Source organism: Pagrus major, chromosome 24 (genome assembly GCF_040436345.1).
Source record: "Pagrus major chromosome 24, Pma_NU_1.0".
Classification (NCBI taxonomy): domain Eukaryota; kingdom Metazoa; phylum Chordata; class Actinopteri; order Spariformes; family Sparidae; genus Pagrus; species Pagrus major.
Window position 1 is genome coordinate 21,672,236 of NC_133238.1, and position 17,724 is coordinate 21,689,959.

The 17,724-nt window shown below is 39.1% G+C and overlaps 3 protein-coding genes and 1 pseudogene across 3 annotated transcripts in view; 2 read left to right on the forward strand and 2 right to left on the reverse strand.

Annotated features, from left to right (window-relative positions):
- Positions 1-17,724, reverse strand: part of LOC140992033 (splicing factor U2AF 35 kDa subunit-like) — a 69,214-nt gene that overhangs the window by 36,392 nt on the left and 15,098 nt on the right. Inside the window, exon 3 of the mRNA XM_073462250.1 lies at positions 15,116-15,141. Coding sequence (XP_073318351.1) covers positions 15,116-15,141 — 26 coding nt within the window. The remainder of the gene's footprint in view (positions 1-15,115; positions 15,142-17,724) is intronic.
- LOC140992414 (OX-2 membrane glycoprotein-like) lies at positions 3,161-4,424 on the forward strand (annotated as a pseudogene).
- On the forward strand, positions 6,816-11,808 carry LOC141020387 (OX-2 membrane glycoprotein-like). Its single transcript, XM_073495443.1, has 5 exons — positions 6,816-7,028; positions 9,711-10,049; positions 10,237-10,536; positions 10,613-10,757; positions 10,826-11,808. The coding sequence occupies exons 1-5, from the start codon at positions 6,974-6,976 to the stop codon at positions 10,845-10,847; spliced, it is 861 nt and encodes a 286-aa protein (XP_073351544.1). The 5' UTR covers positions 6,816-6,973; the 3' UTR covers positions 10,848-11,808.
- On the reverse strand, positions 12,841-17,249 carry LOC140992028 (uncharacterized). The gene is made up of 7 exons (XM_073462244.1): positions 17,166-17,249; positions 15,477-15,815; positions 15,070-15,369; positions 14,867-14,993; positions 14,687-14,749; positions 14,030-14,158; positions 12,841-13,792 (listed from the first exon to the last, which is right to left on the reverse strand). The coding sequence occupies exons 1-7, from the start codon at positions 17,218-17,220 to the stop codon at positions 13,657-13,659; spliced, it is 1,149 nt and encodes a 382-aa protein (XP_073318345.1). The 5' UTR covers positions 17,221-17,249; the 3' UTR covers positions 12,841-13,656.

A 17,724-nucleotide genomic window follows, 5' to 3' on the forward strand; every position in this document is an offset into this window, starting at 1 on the left:
TAATTTCAACCATGTACTTGTACCATGTACCATGTAGGCTACCATGCAGAATGTAACCTGAAGTGCCTGGAGCCCTGAGGACACACTCTGGTAGGTTTGCTTACAATGATAATATATATTTTGCAAAGAAAAAAATCCTTAAAAAGTAAGTTTTTATATAAGCTGTCACGGAAGGAAGAGAAAACCAGGGGACATGTTTAAGCATGCAGCTTCCTGGAACAACGAGTTTCGCCAGTTTTAACCGTGCAGATATGATGTTTGTGGTCGACCTCTTCTCTCTCTCTCACAGAGGGGCGAGAGAGAGAGAGGAGAGAGAAGACATTTTCCTGACACCTGGAGCCAAGGGATTATCACTCCAATCTTTAAAAGTGGAAACAAATATGAGCCAGACAACTACAGAGGCATATGTGTCAGCAGCAACCTAGGGAAGTTATTCTGCAGCATCTGAAACAACCGTCTGCAAAACTTCCTCAGTGAGCACAATGTCCTGAGCAAGTGTCAGACTGGTTTTACACCACAACACAGAACCAGCGACCACACCCTCCACACCCTCGTCCAGAAACACGTCCACCAGAACAAAAACACAATCTTCTCTTGTTTTGTAGATTTCAAGAAAGCATTCGACTCAATTGGGCATCATGGTCTGTTCCTAAAATTATTAGAAAAAGGTATTGGAGGAAAAATCTACGATATCATCAAGACAATGTACATAAATAATAAATGCGCTGTAAAAATTGGAATCATGGAAACAGACTTCTTCCCCTAAAGTAGAAGGGTGAAGCAGGGCTGCAGTCTGAGCCCCTGTTTAACATCTACATCCATGAATTGGCCAAATCCCTGGAAGAGTCAGATATCCCTGGTCTCACCCTCTCTGACATAGAAGTCAAATGCTTACTATTTGCAGATGACCTAATACGGCTTGCTCCATCAAAGGAGGATCTACAAAAGCAACTAGATCACCTGCAGAAGTTCTGTCAGACCTGGGCCCTGACCGTTAACCTGGAAAAGATAAAAGTCATGGTCTTCCAGAAACGACCTAAGAGTCAGACAAACCAACACCGGTTCCACCTGGACTCTACGGACACAGAACACACACACAGCTACACATATTTAGGACTAAACATCACATCAACGGGAAATTTCAATCTGGCCATTAAAGATCTCCGAGACAAGGGCAGAAGAGCTTTCTGGACGATAAAAAAATCCTCAAACATAGACATACCTGTCAAAATCTGGATCAAAATATTTCAATCCATAATTGAACCAATTGTATTGTATGGTAGTGAAGTGTGGGGCCCTCTCATAAACCAAGACTTTGAAAAATGGGACAAACACCCAATGGAAAGCCTGCACACAGAGATCTGCAAAAGCATCCTCAAAGTCCACAGGAACACCCCCAACAACGGATGCAGAGCTGAATTAGGCCAATTTCCCCTGTTGGATCCAAAAAAGAGCTATAAAATTCTATCAACACCTCAAAGCCAGCGAGCCCGGCTCCTACCACTACAAAGCCCTACAATGCCAAGAGGAGAGCAAAGACAGGAGTCCCCTCAGCCAGCTGGTCCAGAGGCTCAGCTCCAACAGCACCGGGCACCAAGACCGCCCTCACACAATCCGGCCCCGCCAAATTATAGCAAAAGAAAAAGACAATTACATCAACTACTGGACATCTACAACCAAAACCCAAAGCAAACTCCAATGCTATTTGGCCCTAAACAGACAATACTCCACGGCAGATCTTCTGAGCTCTGTAACTGACCCGAGACTGAGGAAAACGTTGACTATGTACAGACTCAGCAGCCACAGCTGGGCCTCAGAGAGCGGCCGGCACAGACAGACGTGGCTGCCAAGAGAGGAGCGGCTGTGTCGGCTCTGTCCACACAGACAGGTGGAGACAGAGCAGCACTTCCTGCTGCACTGTGACACATACACAGACATCAGAACACAACTCTACAACAAAATCACACACACAACCCCAAATTTCGACTTCAACTCCCAGACATAGAAAAAATACAACATCTACTGGGAGAGAAAAGTGCCGCTGCTGCAGATGCAGCAAAATATGTTAGTGCTGCCACAGAAGAAGAGAAGCTGCCAACACCTGACATGATCTCCTCCACTTACCTGCACACTGATACGCACACACACACACTTTACTTTCTTCTTCTTTTCTTTATTAATTTTATTATTATTATTATTATTATTATTATTATTATTATTGTTATTATTAATAGTAATAATCATATATGTATTATTTATTCTGTAATTGTTTACTTTGGCAATATTGTATATTGTGTTTTGATGCTTTGGCAAAATTGTTGAAACTTTCCTGCTAATAAAGCTCCTTTGAATTTAAAATTTGAATTTGAGAGAGAGAGAAGCCGCTGCCTCATCGAGAACTCCACCACGTACATAGATGAGACGTGACGGTGGAGCGACTTGAACCTTTGTGAGTTATAAATCCATTAACATAACTTCCTTGTGGGGGCTAACAAGTCGCCTTCCACTTATTCAACGTGCTTAAATATGAGTCATATTTCAGAAAAGTGCCCATTTGTGCTTGTTAAGCTAACTGCTTGTTAATTTGAGTTAAGAATAATCTAGTATGACAGCTGTCTGTGTAGGCTGTTTTCTTGCAACAAATCTTAAACTTCTTCCAGATATTGAGTTTATTGTGACTTTGCTGTTGTAAACATTGCTGTTCCTGCTAACATTCACAGTAGCAGTCACAGTAGTAAATTCTTGGTTTTGTCACATTTTTAGATGTGCAAGTACAACTACTACTACTAGTAGTGAATTATGAGACTACTGTTGGCTAATAAAATAATAATAATAATAATAATAATAATAATGCAATAAATGATTAATAAACCAGTGTTTTTTGCTTTTTAGAATTGCAGCTGAATTGCATGTCTTCCAAACCTTAGTATTATGATAATGTGAATAAACTCATGTTGACAATAATTTGTTGACACAAAAGAAAATGGCAATTGCACATCACTCACAGCTACACAGGATACACAGCTAAGTAGTTAGCTTTCTATAAGCACTTGGTTTATTAATTTTACATTAATCTACATATTGTGTTACTAAGGCCTGAAAAAAAAATTGCCGCACATACTGCCCTTTTCTGACTTTGAGCCCCTGCCCCTCTATAATCATGTGCACGTCCCTGCTCATAAGAGACAGACACATCCCAGACCCAGTGGGAAAGCAAAGCAGGTTTATTTGCAGAGCACAAGGCAACTCAAAGTGCTTTACAGAGGCATAAAAATTACATTAAAAGAAATTAAAAATTGCATTTAAAATACATTAAAAACAAGAAGGAAGACATCAAGAAACAAAACATTAAAACAAGTTAAGAAACAGGAAAGTAAGCTGAAATAGAACAGATTTAAAAGAGACAAGAATATAAAAGTCACAGTGCAGTTCAAAGCCCTGAAAGTGCTTCAATGAAAAGATGTTTCACTGTTGGTCTATGCCCATTATCACAAAGTGCACTTTAATTTCTTTTTTAATCAACCAATCACAGCAAAGCAAAGGGTTCAACCACACCTGCTCACAAAATTAAAAGCTTCTTTCTCAGAGCTCAATCACACGTCGGCTGGGACTCGTTGTTACAGGTTTTAGGTTTTAGAGGGTTTTTTCACTCTGGCCAGGAGCCCCTCAAGTGTCACATACATTGTTGGAAGCCTCTGAAACTTTCTCTTCCTGCAGGTCTGACAGATCTGATACGAACACAGCGGACTGTGACGGCAGCTGTAGGAGATGAAGCCCTCTTAAACTGTGAGCTGCTGCAATCTAAAGATGTTGTTAAGGTCTTTAAGGTACTTTAAAGATAAAGTAGAGTTTGCAGATGCTGGACTGCAGAGCAGCTCCATCATTATCAGAAACATGACAGAACAAGATGAAGGCTGCTATCACTGTTTGTTCAACGCCGACCCTGAAGGTGCTCTCATTGGTACAACCTGCCTCCAAGTCTACGGTAAGAACCAACCAACTTCACACACAACATGCTGCTGCATTGTGCCTTCATCCTCACCACTAACAACATTTAATTCATGTGATATCTTTTCTGTGCAGAGCTGCATGAACCCGTTCTCCATGTGGGAGACTCAAACTCTGAGGAGACAGTTGTGTCCTGCTCGGCCACAGGTCGACCTGCTCCCACAGTGACATTAACTGTCCTGAGAGACAACGTCCACTTTTCTGACCCTGTCAATGTTTCCAACACCAACGGTACAGTCACTGTCACCTCTACAGCTGTGCTGACTGGTCTCCATGACGACAGCACAGAGGTCAGATGTGCAGTGCGAGTGCTCTCTGGTCCTCAGAAAGAGAAGATCATGATGATTCCTGCTGAAGTCAAACAGTCTGCTGATGGTGAGAAACACTTCCACACATACTGATTCATAGAACGATGAGGACTTTAAACTCATGTCTTTGTACTTTGTTGTGTTGCAGCAGTCATCACAGTCATCACAGTCCTGCTGATACGGAAACATAGGAACAGGTAATTCTTAACTTTCAGCTCATCATTTGTCTCATTTAATTTGGTAATGATTGATTCGATCTTTTCAGACAACACTCATCCTTCAGTCTGAGACAAAGAGACTCTGAGGAGATCAGCACACCACAAGTAACAACTGAACACACTCAAAAGTAAGATCATTTCTTCATTTCTCACTTGTAAATGTTTTTTGTTGCTTCAGACTAATGAAATTACTAATATGTTGTTTTTAACTAAAGGACTGAAACACCTTTCGTGCGTCAAGATAAGAGGCAGTTAAGGAAAGGGACGACACCTGAGAAGAGTGAAGGAAGTGACTGCACAAAAGCATCGACCGACACTCAGCGACAACTACCTGGTGACACAAAACAACCCATAAGACTGTAGTGGCAGAACAAAAACTGCCCTAAAATATGGTGACATTTGTGAAAGACTCCATGTTCATTTAACATTTGTTCAGAGAGATTTAGAAAGTGACTGATGTCTTGCTTTGTTTTAGGTATGAAGACGTGTTTTTCCGTCTGTTTTAGCGCTCACTTTTATAACTACTACTGTTCACTTGGTGGAGAAACGTATGTAGAAACTGAACAATGTTTTTATTTGAAGGATCAAAACAGCTTTAATGCAGGAAGAGAACGAGCTGATGAGGCTGCTGATGTCTACTAGAAAACAGAACAAGCGACCACCTGAAAGCATCGTCTTCAACAGGAAGGTGTCAAAAGTGTTTCTCAGAAGTGTAAATTACAAATGTAAATATGTGATAAAAGTTTTCCCGGTGGATCGATATAATCTTAATTTAAAAATATTTATATAGCATGTAATAGTAACTTGATGTAATCCCAGCAGTGTGTTGAACATGTGCTGCAGTAACACAAAATGTCCACTGGAGGTGCTGCTTCTCTCAGATTTACAGAAGAAGAGTTGAGGCTGGTTTGAGGGATGAAGGACTGAACACGTCCAGTTACTAGTTGTTGACTTTTCAGCAAAAGAACCCAAAAATCAAACTTGAATAAAAGATATTAAGTGAATGTGAAATGAGCTTAAGTATCAAAAGTACAAGTAAAAGTAAATGATACGTATATTTAAATGTTTGTATATGTAAACTATGGGTCGACGGTTATAAACCTGGAGCTGATATTCAGCATGATTATCAGAACCATGAATTTAAAAATGTTTCACTTGGCTGTGATGCAGCATGTAATCTGCAAAGTAAAGAGTAACTAAAGCTATCAAATAATGTAGTGGAGTAAAAAGTAGGATATCTAATACCCAATGTGTAGAGTAGTTGAAGTCTGCAGTAGCAGAACATGGAAATACTTGAGTAAAGAACAAGTACCTCAACTTTGTACTAGTACAGCAGTTGAGTAGATGTACTTAGTTAGTTACTTAGTTAACAGCCTGCTCCTGTTGGGCAGCAGTTAAATCACTTTTTCTGGCTACAAAAACATCACTGATGTCTGACAGAGGGCTGTTCTCATGGCCTCGACGAGTCAGATTCAATCAGTCAGCTTTTAAAGTGAAACCACACCTGCACGCGTCTACAAGTACCTCGAAATTGTTCTTAACGCTGCAACTTGTCAGAATTTTAGTCTTAAACACACAAAAGTTGACTGAAATTATCAACAGAACATTAAAGAAACAAACAGTTTTGATGATATTGAAGTTAACCTGCTAACTAGTTAGCCCCGAGCCAGTTTGTACCTCAAGAGGTGACAGTCTGATGGCAAACAACACCAACACTGCTCTTGTGCTCCAACTCCCAGTCCAGGCAGAGTCAGCTAATACAACCACTAGCTGCATGGCTAACTGAGCTAACTAGTTAATGGCAGCTATAGTTTATAGAAGTCAGCGGTCACTCTGGTGATACGCTGCTCCCTATTAGCTTTGATTATGAATAAGACAGGTGACAAGTCTTACATATTGTACCTTTAAGTACTTAGTTACTTTCCCTTATGTGGAAAGTTTCATGTTCATCGAGAGGGACGACTGAAGCCAGGCTGCCAACCTGACTCCTCTACATCCAGATGTGCACCCAACACTGTTGCAGCAGCTGGTTCAGTCCCTGAGGACAGATGTTACGTGAGATTTCTTACACAGATCACTGAAAAAAAAAACCTACTAAAAATTTCAACCATGTACTTGTACCATGCAGAATGTAACTTAAAGTACATGAAGCCCTGAGGATACACGCTCCGGTACAGTCGGTGGCAGCACCTTTACACATTGGTTTGCGATCCGCCATTAAATTAGAGAAGAAGAAGGAGGATGCGGAAGTGGTCCTCAGGTCCCGTTAGAAATCGGATGTTATTCCTGTATAGTGGACCGGACCAAGGACCCCTCTCGAGACGGGATTGTCGGCCCAATCCTCAAGCCCACCTGGACCATCACCAGTTGAAATGAACTCCAACTGAATTGTCACACCCTTCTTGGCACTTTTTTAAAAACCTGACCAGTCGGACCGAGATGGACCTCAGTGCACTGCTACTTTTCTTTTATACGTCGGGACTCTTTCAGAAAGGTGAGCAAAAGATTATGAAGTAATGTGTGATTCAAACTTTTTTATAAGTTTGTGTCATTGCTCTTAAATTGAAAGTTAAGCTGTGACTGCGCCATTACGCAGCGTTTTAATTCCTAAAGTACCATTGCATTTTGCTTACAATGATATAGGCTACACATGGGGGGGACAAGCAGCAAAGGTTTCTTATCATCTTTATTTATTGATGTATTTATGTCGCCGGTGATCGATTCTGCGCAGGCCTGGCTCATCTCGAACGAGCCTATAGACGCCTCACTGAGTGGGTTGTTCCTCTGCTGCGATACGTCGACGTCGCCGCCAAATTGGAGGAGGCAGATCTGCCCCGTGAACTGATACAAGTGAATGGAGTGAACTTTAAAAAGCTCCTTCTACAAAGTGCTGTAAGTTAATGCCTCTCATTTACACATTCACACACGTACGAATATATTCAGGAAACAGACAGGAACCAAAAACAACGTCTGTAACGTCCTCTGATGATTATAAACGTTAACTACTCCTCATATGTTCAGTTTACAGGTGGCACCAAACCACCGGATGTATTTTTATAATGTTTTTATGTGTTTACAGCTGCCAATGTTTGTAACTCTGCTACTGTGATGATACATGACGGTTAAATATTGAATCTGTGTCTATAATTACCAGATCCTGACACGTAAATGTGATGTCTGTCTACCATACTGTCAACTTAAATATGGACAACTGACTGCATAATATATTAATCAGAATCAGAAATACTTCATTAATCCCCGACGGGAAATTGCTTGCGTTACAGCTGCTCCCATTCAAAGTCAAGAATATGCAGAAAAATAGTAATAACAACAATAATAATATTAATAATGATAATAATAATTATAATAATACAAACTATATATATAGTGCATATTTATAAAAGTAGCCTACTGCAACTTTACTTTTTTTTTTTTACCATGTAATATTATTTTATACAATATCATATTTTATAATGTTGTCATGGAGTTTATCACTTCACTGCTAAAAGAAAAGAAAGCAGGCTCACTGCCAGTTGCAGTTTCTTATCTTGATTTGCGGACTTTTTAATTATTTGTCTCCATGATTGTTAATTTTATTACTTAGATTATCAGAAATCACTGTGTAAAAACGACGTTGGTGCTTTTTATTCCAACAGACATCACATTTACGTGTCAGGATCTGGTAATTATAGACACAGATTCAATATTTAACCGTCACGTATCATCACAGTAGCAGAGTTACAAAGCTGTAAACACAGCTGTAAACACATAAAAACATTATAAAAATACATCCGGTGGTTTGGTGCCACCTGTAAACTGAACATATGAGGAGTAGTTAACATTTATAATCATCAGAGAACGGTACAGACGTTGTTTTTGGTTCCTGTCTGTTTCCTGAATATATTCGTACATGTGTGAATGTGTAAATGAGACATTAACTTACAGCACTTTGTAGAAGGAGCTTTGTAAAGTTCACTCCATTCACTTGTATCAGTTCACGGGGCAGATCTGCCTCCTCCAATTTGGCGGCGACGTCGACGTATCGCAGCAGCGGAACAACCCACTCAATGAGCTGATTGGCTCTTAGTTAGGACTACAAACACTACGTTTTGTCGAAAATCCTAATTTTTCTGTGTAATTGTTATATTTAATGCTAGATTATATGAATCTCATGTTGTGCAATGAAGGTTTAATCTTTTAACAAACATATTTTGTGTGGTTGATAATAATAATAATAATAATAATAATAAAGGTTATTTATACACATATAACACTTATCAAAATGAGCAATTAGTGCTTTACAAGGCAGACAAAAAGAACAAAGGATAGAATACAATGCCAGATACACACATATTCCAACATATACTGTATATAATTACAAATATAAATACATCAATAAAGATTATAAGAAACCTTTGCTGCTCGTCCTCCCCATGTGTAGCCTATATAGCTGTGAGAACGTTTGGACTGTTAATTCAGTAGTTCAGTTTCTTAAATTTAGGGATTGTATGATTTATAAATGACAGTGCATACGCAATTTCTTCAGCCATAGCTCTCCGAACGTGTTCTGCAAACTACAGGTAGCCTACAGGTGGATCTAACAGGATGTAAATATTTCTGTGACTTCCTGTATTTTCTTTGACGGCGGCTGGAAACTGTCCGACTTGACTGCAGCTTTTTGTCACCGCCCCATGCATTAATTAGTAAACAATATGACGTAAAATCTATCAATTCCTTGTCTATAGTATATATCGTTATATCGTATTTATATAGTAAACTTTTTTGTCGTTTTTGGTCTGTGTTTTCCTTTTTATGTTGCGCATGAGCCCCAACGTGGGCATTTTGATTTATTCTGTCCAAATCTAAGACAAAAAGCCCGACTAATACACTGCACTGCGTAATTTCACAACTTAGTCATTACGAAAAACAAACGGTGGGTGATATGACTCGGGGCTCAATAGTCTATTTGTAGCCTACTACAAAGCTGAGGATCTTGAAAAAGAGAAGGTCAAATAGTTGATAAATGAAAACAATGGAGGGCAGGAATAACATTGCTCAGTGCACAAATTGTCTTTTAAGTTATTACTCATATTCATAAGCCAACATCTCATAAGAGCCCCTCAAGTGTCACATACATTGTTGGAGGCCTCACCTCTGAAACTTTCTCTTCCTGCAGGTCTGACAGATCTGATACGAACACAGCGGACTGTGATGGCAGCTGTAGGAGATGAAGCCCTCTTAAACTGTGAGCTGATGCAATCTAAAAAAGTTTTTAAAGACATCTGGTTGAAGATTTTACCCAACGGGATGGATATTCTTATCTCTTACCACAAAGATTACGGTCAAGATGTGAATCCTGACTTCAGAGATAAAGTAGAGTTTGCAGATGCTGGACTGCAGAACAGCTCCATCATTATCAAAAACATGACAGAACAAGATGAAGGCTGCTATTGCTGCTTGTTTAAAATTGATCCTGGTGATGATCTAAACGCTACAACCTGCCTCCAACTCTTTGGTAAAGCAAAGTCATTTCTGCTGTACATTACAAAGAACACTACATCTAGTGAATTACAATGTTAATCAGTGTCACTGCTCATGTTGTTCACCTCCCCACACAAACTAACATACCAGACAGAGTATTAATGTTGATGTCTTTGCTACGACATCATGAATGTGATATTTTTAATATCTTTTCTGTGCAGAGCTGCATGAACCCGTTCTCCATGTGGGAGACTCAAACTCTGAGGAGACAGTTGTGTCCTGCTCGGCCACAGGTCGACCTGCTCCCACAGTGACATTAACTGTCCTGAGAGACAACGTCCACTTTTCTGACCCTGTCAATGTCACCAACACCAACGGTACAGTCACTGTCACCTCTACAGCTGTGCTGACTGGTCTCCATGACGACAGCACAGAGGTCAGATGTGCAGTGCGAGTGCTCTCTGGTCCTCAGAAAGAGAAGATCATGATGATTCCTGCTGAAGTCAAACAGTCTGCTGATGGTGAGAAACACTTCCACACATACTGATTCATAGAACGATGAGGACTTTAAACTCATGTCTTTATTTTATCTGACAGCTTTCAGTGAGGATTCTGGGAGCGAGATCACAGCTGACACCAAGATCACTACATTGTCCGTGGTACTGTCCTTATGTTGTGTTGCAGCAGTCATCACAGTCATCACAGTCATCACAGTCCTGCGTAAACGAAAAGATAGGAACAGGTAATTCTTAACTTTCAGCTCATCATTTGTCTCATTTAATTTGGTAATGATTGATTCAATCTTTTCAGACAACGCCGAGAAATAGTCTGAAAACGGAGACTCTGAGGAGAACAACACGCCACAAGAAACAACTGAACACACTCAAGAGTAAGATCACTTCTTGATTTCTTACTGAAACATCTTTCATGGGTCAAGAAAACGAGCAGTTAAGACAACGGACGACATCTGAGAAAAGTGAAGGAAGTGACTGCACAAAAGCATCGACCGACACTCAGAGACAACTACCTGCTGACACAAAACAAACCATAAGACTGTAGTGGCTGAACGAAAACTGCCCTAAAATATGGTGACATTTGTGAAAGACTCCATGTTCATTTAACATTTGTTCAGAGAGATTTAGAAAGTGACTGATGTCTTGCTTTATTTTAGGTATGAAGACGTGTTTTTCCGTCTGTTTTAGCGCTCACTTTTATAACTACTACTGTTCACTTGCTGGAGAAACGTATGTAGAAACTGAACAATGTTTTTATTTGAAGGATCAAAACAGCTTTAATGCAGGAAGAGAACAAGCTGATAATGCTGCTGATGTCTAATAGAAAATAGAACAAGCGACCACCTGAAAGCATCGTCTTCAACAGGAAGGTGTCAAAAGTGTTTCTCAGAAGTGTAAATTACAAATGTAAATATGTGATAAAAGTTTTCCCGGTGGATCGACAACCCTGGGGCCAATATAATCTTAATTTAAAAATATTTATATAGCGTGTAATAATAACTTGATGTCATCCCAGCAGTGTTGAACATGTGCTGCAGTAACACAAAATGTCCACTGGAGGTGCTGATTCTCTCACATTTACAGAAGAAGAGTTGAGGCTGGTTTGAGGGATGAAGGACTGAACACGTCCAGTTACTAGTTGTTGACTTTTCAGCAAAATTACCCAAAAATCAAACTTGAGTAAAAGATATTAAATGAGCTTAAGTATCAAAAGTACAAGTAAAAGTAAATAATATGTATATTTAAATGTTTGTATATGTAAACTGTGGGTCGACGGTTATAAACCTGGAGCTGATATTCAGCATGATTATCAGAACCATGAATTTAAAATGTTCCATTTGGTTCTGATGCAGCATGTAATCTGCAAAGTAAAGAGTAACTAAAGCTATCAAATAATGTAGTGGAGTAAAAAGTAGGATATCTAATACCCAATGTGTAGAGTAGTTGAAGTCTGCAGTAGCAAAAAATGGAAATACTTGAGTAAAGTACAAATACCTCAACATTGTACTTAAGTACAGCATTTGAGTAAATGTACTTAGTTACATTACATGACTGGTTTTCAGTCTTTAAATCCAGGAACATCGATCCACCTAATGATATCAGATCATGTCAGTTTCTCATCTGTCACCTGTCAGGTATAAATATTACTTTTTATTACTTTAAATTACGTATTACGTTACATTATGCGTTCTCCTCTTATAGTTTAAGTTGTATTATCTAATTTGTTGTAATAATATGCTCCCATATCATATGATTAAGACCAATTTATTTTATCCACCTATTTTGTATGTCATACATACAATGTGACTTGTTGTTTTTTTGTGTGTGTGCAGAGAGGCATTGTGGGTTGTCTTGTTGTTTAGTTGTAACGGAGCACTTGCGATGGCTACTGATGATTTTCCTGGAGCTGCGAAGAAATGAATAAACACATGGAAAGAGATCTATACGTTGTATTTCAAATCAAATGTCCTTGTACTTCTCCCTGATTGGTCCAGATGTGTTGTTTTTAAAAATGTTTCTCAATAAAATTTTTCATATTGCACTTTTTGTTTTTATGTTGTTGTTTTTTATCTTTAAATCCAGATAAACATAGTGGAGTATAATGTAGTATATATTTTTTGTAAAATGTAGTTGAGTAGAAGTGTAAAGTAGAAGAAAATGAAGTTTTATACTCAGTAGAAAGGAAATCAAACTCAAACTATAATATTTGATGGAATTTAAAATCATCTTAAAAGTAGTTAGTCAGTTTAATACACCAAAAAGCACATCCGTGTATATATATACACATACACACACACATATACATATAGATAGATTCTTCAAGCATTTTATTAAAATACATGTAAGAAATACAAATATCACATGTAGTTACCTGCCACATAGAAACATAAAGCCTTTTCCAGACATAAAATCCAGAGTTTTAAGATTTTCAGTCAATATTTGGTACACAAAACATTGATTTTGTTAAATTTCCATTACTAATCTAATGATATGCACATTTGATTTGCCCACAATTGCAACCTTAAGCCATAATTTAGCTCATTAGACGACAACATACAATATAAACATCGATTTTTGAGATGAGTCATTCACACGTTATTAATATTGCTTGATTATTATTTACATTCAGTATTGACAGTAGTCTAATTTCAGATCTGCCAGAATTCATTGTCATTTATTTGTATCTTTATATTCAAGGATACGAAAAGAAGCAGCGGCACATTTTTATACATTTCATCTGGAAATTAAAAAAATAATTAACAAATACATTAAAGCACAGGATGCAAATGCTTCATCTGGATGCAGCAGTGAAGATATTATATGTTACAAAATACTTGTAGTGTCTGAAGTCACAATAAACAGAAGTGATTAACAAAACCAAAGATCAGGGAGGAAATGAATTACATGAAAACTGGACATTTAATGTAGATGTAAAAAATACACATCATGTAAAAGATTTATAAAAAATTATTATTTATGAACTGGGACAGACACGTTCTCTCTGTTGTAGTGTAGGATGGATCTTAAACGGGTCCGTCAGTACCAGTTGTTTCACAAATGTCACCATATCTGACTTCATTCTGACATTAACGTCTTGTGGGTTATTCCCTGTCACTAAATCACAGACTATGGTGAAAACAACTGTCGTTTAAGTTCTCTTTTTGAGTCCAAGACTTTTAGGGAGTCGGTTTTTTTCTTGTTTCCAGTAGACATCCGTAGTCTTACCTTCTCGTTGTCTTCCTTCATTGAAGGTGTTTTGATCCTTCAGATAAAAACAAGACATACGTCAGTTTCTGAATCTCTCTGAACAAATGTTATGTGAATGAACATGGAGACTATGAATACATGATGGTCCATGAAGAGTTAAGTGCATCACAAGTGGCTTCATTTATAAACACAATTTAGTTGTGGAAAGACAAAACAGAGTGAAACTAAATCATGTTGAAAAGAAGCAATAAAAAATAAATGTGTACAAGTAAAAATGTATAAATTGTCTTACCCAGACAGTTGTTGGTTAGTTCCTGTTGTTGAGGATGAGACTGTTGGGGAGTCCGTCTTTCTCTTTTTTCCAGTAGACGTACATGATCTCATCAGCTCGTTCACTTTCTGGATTAAAGGTGTTTTGTTCCTTCAGATAAAAACAAGACATAGTTTCTAAATTACTCCATCATGTTAACAGTAGTCAGAAAAGTGAGCACTAAAACAGACAGAAAAACACGTCTTCATACCTAAAAGACACAATAGGTTGTTTGCTCCCAAAACAACATGATGTCAGTTAACTACATTACATGGTTAATGTTGTGAGACGTTCATGGAACGAAACTACTTGACAAGGTTTAAGAGAAGATCATAGATCAAGTGCATAGTTAACTTGAAATGGTCACAGTTTGTTGAGGTTTAGGAGAAGATCCCCGTTTGGGTTAAAATACATAAAATTAGAAATGTACGCAGAAAAACTATACTTAGTCACCCGACTCCCTCCATTGCTCCCTTTATTATTACTATGGCCACTAGAGGGCGCCACAAACGTACACATCAGTCGTTTTAAACAGTCAACCAGTGTTTAGGGTTTTTTGGTGAAGCTGTTTTGGACGGAGTGAAGACAGATTAAATCATTTCACAAATAAGCAATTAATTAATAAACTAATTGTCTTACTCTTGAGTGTTGTTGTTTGGTTTTTGTGGTGTCTTGATCTCCTCTGGGTCTCTGTGTGACGAACTGAAGAATTGAAGAAAAGTCAGCGCAGAACAAACATTTATCAATTTCTGACTGATCTCGATCAATTATTAAAATAATAACTGTGAGTCACAGGTATTACAACAAGACAGAAATGACCTGTTCCAGGGTTTGCATATCAGCAGGACTGTGACGGCTGCTGCAACACAACAAATGGGCAGTACCACAGACAATGTAATGATCGTGGTGTCAGCTGTGATCTCGCTCCCAGAATCCTCCCTGAAAGCTGTCAGATAAAATAAAGACATGAGTTTAAAGTCCTCATCGTTCTATGAATCAGTATGTGTGGAAGTGTTTCTCACCCTCAGCAGACTGTTTGACTTCAGCAGGAATCATCATGATCTTCTCTTTCTGAGGACCAGAGAGCACTCGCACTGCACATCTGACCTCTGTGCTGTCGTCATGGAGACCAGTCAGCACAGCTGTAGAGGTGACAGTGACTGTACCGTTGGTGTTGGAGACATTGACAGGGTCAGAAAAGTGGACGTTGTCTCTCAGGACAGTTAATGTCACTGTGGGAGCAGGTCGACCTGTGGCCGAGCAGGACACAACTGTCTCCTCAGAGTTTGAGTCTCCCACATGGAGAACGGGTTCATGCAGCTCTGCAGAGGCATATTGAGCAAAATGAGATTAGAGTAATTACATTTTCATGGTGAGCAAAGGTGATTCACTTCTATGCATTTTGTTATGTAAGTATAAAGGTTCTTACCGTAGACTTGGAGGCAGGTTGAACCAGAGACAGCACCTTCAGGGTAGGCGTTGAACAAACAGCGATAGCAGCCTTCATCTTGTTCTGTTGTGTTCTTGATAACTATGGAGCAGTTCTGCAGTCCATTGTCTTTAATCTCCACTTTTCCTTGAAAATCTGCATTCACCCTTCGTCCAAAGTACTTGTTGTAGGAAGCAATATTCTCCTCCCCCTCAGGTAAAACTTTCTGCCACGTGACCTGGAGAACTTCTTTAGACTGCAGCAGCTGGCAGCTTAAACAAGCCTCGTCTCCAACAGCTGCAACCACATCCTGCTCTGTTTGGATCAGAGCTGTCAGACCTGCAGGAAAAGATAGTTTCACAGGTGAGGCTTCAAACTGTCTCCCCTTCTCTCATTTCTTAGTTTGCACATCTTCAATTCTTAATCCCTCCCACGAGATGTAAGCAGAGGAGGCAGACACGAGGTCAGAGGAGTCCACGCCTCCAACAGGCATTTTACAAAATGGACCCTTCTCATTTTCTCTATTTTGTGCAACCTCTTCTCCTCTCTCCTCCTGCCTGTGACCAGGAAATCAATCTCAGTGCGCCATTTTGAAGGAACACCTTAAAATGCTGAGGAGAGAGGAGCGAGGGCAGAGGAGGTTCGCCAAAGGAGCCATGAGCGAGGATGCTCAGGTGTATCATTTGCAGAAGTCTTGACATAAAAGCTGGAATGATACCAATGACTTTTATTAGGCTCCGTGTGTCATTCAACTAACCACACCTTACGTCTTCGTTATCAGTTAACCCCTCATCAGTTGGACAACCTGGGGGAACCCATTCCACAGGGGACTAACGATCATGATCATATCTCACACGCCGGAGAAACAGCTTCACAGTGGCTACCAGGCAAGATCCTAAGATTAAGATTGTAATTAGAGTGACTACGAGGGTGGTTAAGAGTTTTACTACACCCGCTCCCCAAGATCCAAATAAACTTATAAAGTCACCATAATTAAATCCGTGGATGTCATGCAGTTCTTTTACACCATGTGCTGTATCATGGATCATGTTCATCACGTCAGTGGTGGCATCAGAGATATAGGAGCAACATTCAGTACCGATAACCTTACAGGTCCCTCCCTGTGCTGCAAGGAGGTCAAGAGCCATCCGATTTTGCAGCACCACTGTCTTTTTTATTGGCGGTATGGGAGAAATGGTGATGTAGAGATGATAGAGAGATGAGAAGAGTCGTGTGCTCAAGGGGAAATGGAAATATCATTTTACCTTTTATAAATAATAAAATATAATCTTAACGCTCAGTTCAAGCTCACTTTCTGGAATGTACTCTTAACAAATAATCTGATAAATAAAAAAGACACTGTGTTCAAGTGCTTGTGGATGAATTATTTTTTATAGGTCAAGAGTGAAAATGTGGTGAGTTTGAAGGATAAACATGAACTAAAAATAATAACCCAGTGATGAATTTTGATTTATTTTCTTTGCAAACTAAATTAGGCCATATAATATAAATATAAACGTTATCAACATTCAAAACTAACCGCTTAGATTCTCCCGCGTAAAATGCGCGCAATTACGCAGCTGGAGTAAACAAACAACATTCAGGAGTCACAGCTGTACTGTCAGTTCAATAGATACATACACCTGTATGAAATGTCTGAAACACGTTACTGGATCATCTTTCTCTTACCTTTGTGAAAGACTCCCAACACACACAACAGATGAACGAGTGCACGGTGCTCCATCTCTGCTGCAGACTGTGTGAACCGCCAATACTGCAGGCTGCGCACGCAGGTGTCCAAAGGTGACTTCCAGGTAAGCTGATCCCCGAGGGAGTCACATAAACACGTATTCGCCAAAACATGAAGCAACCAGACCCAAGAAACAAGCATGTAGGCTTATCTTATTATTTAAATGATAACTAAACACCGTTATTTAATAAGAAATGGCTGATTTACTGTGAAAAATGTGATTTAAACAGCGCGTGACGCCTGGTGCACCCAACCCCACCACAGTGGTACATCCGGACCAATCAGGGAGAAGCACATGGTGATGAACTAGTTTATCTCTGATTGCAAAGAACACAAATATTGATTTGTTTTATTGTTGTTGTTATAGAAAAATAAAGCCTTTTCCAGACATATAAAATCCAGTTTTAAGATTTTCAGTCAATCTTTGCTACAAAAAATGCTGATAAATTTCCATTACTAATCTAATGATATGCACAAACAAACATTGATTTTTGAGAT